The following is a 6546-nucleotide window of genomic DNA, read 5'->3' as shown; positions in this document are numbered from 1 at the left end:
CACACACACACACATCTGTGTGTTGGCTCGAGCTTTAAACAGATGCAGCTGTTAACAACTGTGCTATTAAACTCAGGCAAATTCTCTCTCTCTCTCTCTCTCTCTCTCTCTCTCTCTCTCTCCACCTGTTTGATGTGTATGATCCCTCATTAGTGATCACTCAGTAGTGCACTCCAGGCTCAGCTGCCATATGGAGCACGCTCAGTAAAAGCCAGCCGCTCACGTCAGTTCTGTTTCCATCCAAACCTCCACACTGAATTTTCCGGACCGAAGAACAGAAACGATTTACACAACAAGGGCAGTGGAAGGGCACTTCATCACTACCCCTCAGAAGGTAGGCTGCCTAGCTAGGGCCTGATTAAAGAGCCAGAAGTTAGCCATTAACTTCAGTGTGATTTCGTTAAAGCAGTTCCTGGATCAAATTTCCTTTTAACCAATCGCTATCTGATGTCATCAGCACGTCCTTCTGACTCCGCCCACTTCTGAGATACTTACAGCATCTAGTGACAAATCTAGAGACTTTTTGTCGGTGACTGTCCTACAGTCGATGCGGCTCTCCGGGTCACATCACGGATACTGAAATCGCACTTTACACAGTGTGTAAACACTACAACCGATCGCTGATGAGCATGGTTCCAAATGACGGATCGCTGACGACCATCGTTAGTCACATGATCTGGATCCCACTGGTGGGAGGAGCCCATGGTGCACACTGATGACATCATACTGCTGTGAGTGGTTGAAAGCGAACATGTTCAGCTAGCTGGGTAACGTAGCACCGCAGCTAGTTAACAGGCAGTGTATGAAGCTAGTTAGCTGACATGAGTAAGCTATAATTAGCCTAAGGAGGCAGGGCTTAGGGTTCGACAGAACAGCTGCACATCAACATGTGGTCGTTATTTGTGTACGATATCGTGACCTGCGATAAAACACGCGCAATACTGTACTGCAGGGTGGATTTACAATCCCCAACAACAGGAATGTGAACGCAAGACACGTTTATAACTGCATTTTACCAGCTGAGACGAGTGTGTGTGTGTGTGTGTGTGTGTGTGTGTGTGTGTGTGCGTACAGTAATTATGGACTGGTTGTAATAAGGTAATATCCTGTTGGAATGGAATCCTACACATTCCCAGCTTTAATAAGGCATGTGTATAAAGAGTATGTGTGTGTGTGAGAGAGAGAGCGAGACAGAGAGACAGAGAGAGAGAGCGAGACAGAGAGAGAGAGAGAGAGAGATCACACTGTGCTCTGGCCAAATGCCACAGTGCCCGAGGAGACGGACACAGAGAACAAGAGAAAGAGAGATGCAGGAAGAAAGAAAGGTGGGGAGGAGGAAAGAGAGATCAAAAGTACGAGTGGAACTGAAAGCAAGAGAGAAAGATATAGAAAGAGACAGAGAAAGAAAGACAAAGGAGAGGGACAAAAGAGACACACAGAAAGAAAGAAAAACAGAGGAAGAAAGAGAAAGTGATATAAGGTGGAAACTAGGACAGGTAGCATGAGTGTAAGACAGGACAGAGAGAGACACACACACAGAGACACACAGAGAGACAGACACAGAGAGAGACACAGAAACAGACAAAAAGACACAGAGAGAGAGACAGACAGAGACAGAGACAAGGAGACAGACACAGAGACAAAGACAGAGAGAGACAGCCACAGAGAGAGACACAGAGACAGACAGAGAAAGACACATACAGAGACACAGAGACAGAGAGACACACAGAGACAGACAGAGAAAGACACATACAGAGACACAGAGACAGAGAGACATAGTGAGACAGAGAGAGACACAGACAGAGACACAGACAAAGACACAGAGAGAGACACACAGAGAGAGACAGAGAGAGACACAGAAACAGACCGAGAAACACAGAGACAGAGAGAGACACAGACAAAGACACAGAGACAGACACAAAGACAGAGAGAGAGAGACAGAGAGAGACACAGACAAAGACACAGAGACAGACACAAAGACAGAGAGAGAGAGACAGAGAGAGACACAGAGACAGACAGAGAGACACAGAGAGAGAGAGAGTTTATTAATGAGGCTTAATGAACTGCTTCACACACACACACACACACACACACACACACACACACACACAGGTAACACTTGCAGAGACGCTTGGGTTTTGTATGTGTGTGTGTGTGTGTGTGTGTGTGTGTGTGTGTGTGTGAGTGAGACAGAGAGACAGAGAGAGAGAGACAGTAAATGACCAGACTGTTATCTACATGTCACAGCAGAAAGATTCGGACAGACTGACGCTAGATCTATCAATCATTTGTTGTCAGGGCAACATGTTCAAAGTTTCCTGGAAACACACACGCGCAGAGCGAGTTTCGCCGCTGACACTGAGCGCGTGGCTCGTTAAAACTGACAGATGTTTCTGCAGCATGAATAATGTAGCCTCAGGACACACACACACACACACACACACACACACACACAGCTCATCCGTTACCGGGAACCTCCGTCAGTGCGGCTCGCGCTTGCCAGTGGGTATGAACAGCGCGCGTGTGCTACAGTCAGTAGTGTTGAGTGTGAAGTGTTCTCGGTCTGATATCTAGTGCACTACAAAGAGTGTACAGGTCATTGTGTAGTGCACTCTGTGGGGAGCAGAGGGGATGTACTGTATAGGTGTGTGTGTGTGTGTGTGTGTGTGTGTGTGTGTTAGAGAGTTCACAGCGCGGTGCTCGTGCGCACCTTGAGCGCTTTTCGTCTGTCTCGTCACAGCGCGTACACGGGGACAATGGCCCTGAACAATAGACTGCTAACAAACTCACCGTGAAAAGACCAGCAGGAAACGACCTGGATCTCTCTCTCTCTCTCTCTCTCTCTCACACACACACACACACACGCACGCACGCACACACACGCTCACATACACAGTAAAAGCAGTAGGTTTTAAAGGTCACTGACACTGACAGCGCGCGTGCTTTAACAGAAGAGTGGATTAGTGGTTGTGAAATTAATGGGTTGTTTTGGCTTTTACCTGCTCGTGCACTTCTCCTCCTCCTCCTCCTCCTCCTCGCGCGGGGACCGGAGGAGCCTCGGCGCCGCTGCCACTCTTCTGGATCCGGATCTCGCGCTCGACCTCGGAGCGCAGCTCCACGTAGCACGCGAGCGTTACGAGATGCAGCGCGAGCGACAGCGCGAATAGACCCGCGAACGCTTTCCAGCTTCCGCCTCCGCCTCCGCCGCACCGACTCTGGCACACGCACTTCACCGCCGGTTTGCTCGCGCTCTCCTCCGGACTCTCTGTGACCGACCCCATTATCTTTATTCACCCGCACGCACGCGCTTCACTGATCTCCCTCCGCTCACTTCGGCATGGCTCACCGACGGCAGCGCGCGACACAAACCTGCACCTGGATGCGCGCTCAATCTCAAACACGCACACACATATATGTGTGTATATAAAGTATATATATATCTGTATGATGACACGCGCGCGCACCAGACCCCAGGTTGTCCTGTAATACTCTCGCGCTCGCTCGCTATCAGAGAACCAGTTTCCGGAGGACCACGCCCTCTCGGTTGTGATTGGTTTTGTGTGATGATGTCATCGCGCTGGAAAGCTTTCTGCCGGAGATACAGAAGCGCGCGGATTGGAGTTTATTAGAGAGATTTCACGAGCAGAAGAAACTTTCTATCAAATCACATCTGAACAGGTGATCAGGTGAACAGGTGATCAGGTGAACAGGTGATCAGGTAATCAGGTGATCAGGTGAACAGGTAATCAGGTGATCAGGTGAACAGGTGAACAGGTAATCAGGTGATCAGGTGAACAGGTTATCAGGTGATCAGGTGATCAGGTGAAGTATTTATTTAATGTGATCCCATTATGTGATTTAAAGCAATCACAGGAAAACAAAGGCAAAGGGATTCAGTCATGATGTGTGTGTTGTGAGAGGAACAGTGGAGGAACTCTGACTGCAGGAGGAACGGTCTAGATGAACACATGGGCAGCAGGGTGGCTTTGCTCCTGCAGCTGCTGTGGTGTTGTCTGTTGTTTTGTACAAGCATCTGCACCAGACTGTTAGTTTGTGGTTTTTTTGTGGTTGTTGTTGTCAGTAAAATGATATTTGCTATTAACCCTGTCAGTCGTGTGTTGTCTGTGTAATAGCACACTGAACAGCTAGAACGGCAGTAGATAGTTCTTCAGACAGGTCTCAAGATGATGTCGGCCATATTTGGTGAAGATTGGACACATTGTGTTGGAAGCGTAGCAAAAACTGTCACCTTTGACCCGTAGGCTGCACAGAATTCGTCCTGAAAAAGCCTGAAAAAGTCGGTGTGCAACGTCGTTGCTGAGATACAGCCTCACGTCCTGTCCGGTGGCTTCGCCGTCAAATCTTTGGCACGTTACGGGCAAACCGTTTGGAACATCATCATTCTTTTGAGAGGCTTACGCTGAAGATGACGTGTGCCACATTTGCTGATGATTGGACAAAATGTTCAGGAGGAGTAGTGAAAAAACAGATTTTGACAAAATCCAAGATATCAGAAAATTTAATTGGCGTCAGAGGGTGCAGTGACCTCATCGGTTCAAAGGTTATGGCCATAAACGTACTTCCAAATTCGGCCCAAATTTGACCTAGAGCGTTGGCAACACTTGGCCCAAATTTGGTCAGAATGTTCCTAGACTCAGTCAGTGTGCCAAATTTCACAACTTTTTACCAGACAGTTCTATGGGCTTCCATAGACACCCTTGCCAGTAATAGAACAAGAAGAAGAAGATGTAGAATAACTATATGATATGACGTATATACATATGTGTATATATATGTGTGTATATATATGTGTGTATATGTATGTGTATATATGTGTATATGTATGTGTATATATATATGTGTATATACAGTATATGTGTATATGTATGTATGTGTATATGTATGTGTATATGTATGTGTATATGTATGTGTATATATATGTGTATATATGTGTATATGTATGTGTACATATGTGTGTATATGTGTGTATATGTATGTGTATATATGTGTATATGTATGTGTATATATATATGTGTATATGTATATGTATGTATGTGTATATGTATGTGTATATGTATATGCATGTGTATATATATGTGTATATATATATATGTGTGTATATATGTGTATATGTATGCGTATGTATGTGTATATATATGTGTATACATGTGTATATGTATGTGTGTATATATATATGTGTATATATGTGTATATGTATGCGTATGTATGTGTATATATATGTGTATATATGTGTATATATGTGTATGTATGTGTATGTATGTGTGTATATGTATGTGTATATATGTGTATATGTATGCGTATGTATGTGTATATGTATGTGTGTATATATGTGTATATATATGTGTATGTATGTGTATGTGTACACGTATGTAGCAGCGTCTTCTGCATGTATCACTGCTGCTCTGCTGACGATAGCAGACACTGAGCAGTACTTTGCTAGCCGTTATGCTATCTTTTTGGGAACCCATGATGACCAGTCTGTGGACATGTCCTGGGTTATTCAGGAGCAGTCATGAAGGGTTCGAGAGAGTCCTCGAGGCTATCGTGAAATAGCCTACCTCTACCCCAAACATCTGTCTGAAGTCTCCAGCAGCAGCGTGTGGAGTACGAACAGAGAGACTGATAGAAATGACTGAAGTGTCGTTACAGAGGTGGAACAAGGCAGCTTTCACACATTCTCCTATATTCTCACAGAAGAAGGGAAACAGATTGATATGCCTTTTGTTATGAGGTTTACTGTTCGCTTTGTAAGCGTAGCGGCCGTGGAGAACGACGGTTAGAGAGTCAGTAACCTGTTGTGTGGTGTGGTGTGGAGGAGCTGAGGAGAGATTTTAATCCAGATTTCACACCGGACTTTGAACGTCCTCCCTGAGTGCAGCGTTCTTAACGGATCATCGAGGCACTGAATGATCAGCGCTGGAAACGCGCAGCAGGTTTATCTGGATCTGAGATCCCAGAGTCGTCCCACACCATCTCTAGAAACACCAGCATCTGGACACACAGATGTGTCTGTGGAGTTTCCTCTAGACGTCCTCCTGAATGCTGGGAAGTGAGGCTCTGACTCCTCGGTAAATGACACCCTGGGTTTTAAATCCACGAACAGAGAGGAGCTAATCTAGAGATAGTGTGAGAAAGTTCAACAGTCTCTCTCTCTCTCTCTCTCTCTCTTTCTATATCTCTCACAGCTGTGTGAAATTAGATTAGATAAATCCAGTTAGTGCAGGTTTCAGTATAAAGACAGCCGTCTCTCTCTCTCTCTCTCTCTCTCTCTCTCTCTCTCGCTCTCTCTCTCTCTCGCTCTCTCTCTCTCTCTCTGTGTGTGTGAATGGAGAGAGGTTGTTTTAATGAAATTTTCCTGAATCATGCAGGACTTTAACACAAACCAGAAAGATCTAATCAAATCTAACAGAGAGAAAAGGGGGCAGTTTTTACATCATGTCACACACTAGTCATCTCCTTTAGCTTATTACAACCCCAGTTCCAAAAAAGTTGGGACGCTGTGTAAACTGTAAATAAAAACAGAAC

General features: G+C 45.5%; 1 protein-coding gene across 4 annotated transcripts in view; it reads right to left on the bottom strand.

Annotated features, from left to right (window-relative positions):
* Positions 1-3522, bottom strand: part of eda (ectodysplasin A) — a 28706-nt gene extending 25184 nt beyond the window's left edge. For 2 of the 4 annotated variants that reach the window (XM_053679421.1, XM_053679423.1), the window contains exon 1: positions 3000-3516. In XM_053679421.1, coding sequence (XP_053535396.1) covers positions 3000-3281 — 282 coding nt within the window. In that variant the 5' untranslated portion in view covers positions 3282-3516. Of the gene's footprint in view, positions 1-2999 lie in introns of all 4 variants that reach the window. The other 2 variants (XM_053679424.1, XM_053679422.1) reach the window with 2 other exon arrangements.
* Positions 3523-6546: the final 3024 nt, after the last annotated feature.

Source organism: Ictalurus punctatus, unplaced genomic scaffold (genome assembly GCF_001660625.3).
Source record: "Ictalurus punctatus breed USDA103 unplaced genomic scaffold, Coco_2.0 tig00163742, whole genome shotgun sequence".
NCBI lineage: Eukaryota > Metazoa > Chordata > Actinopteri > Siluriformes > Ictaluridae > Ictalurus > Ictalurus punctatus.
Note: the sequence above shows the minus strand (reverse complement) of the source record. Positions and strands in the feature narration are given on the sequence as shown.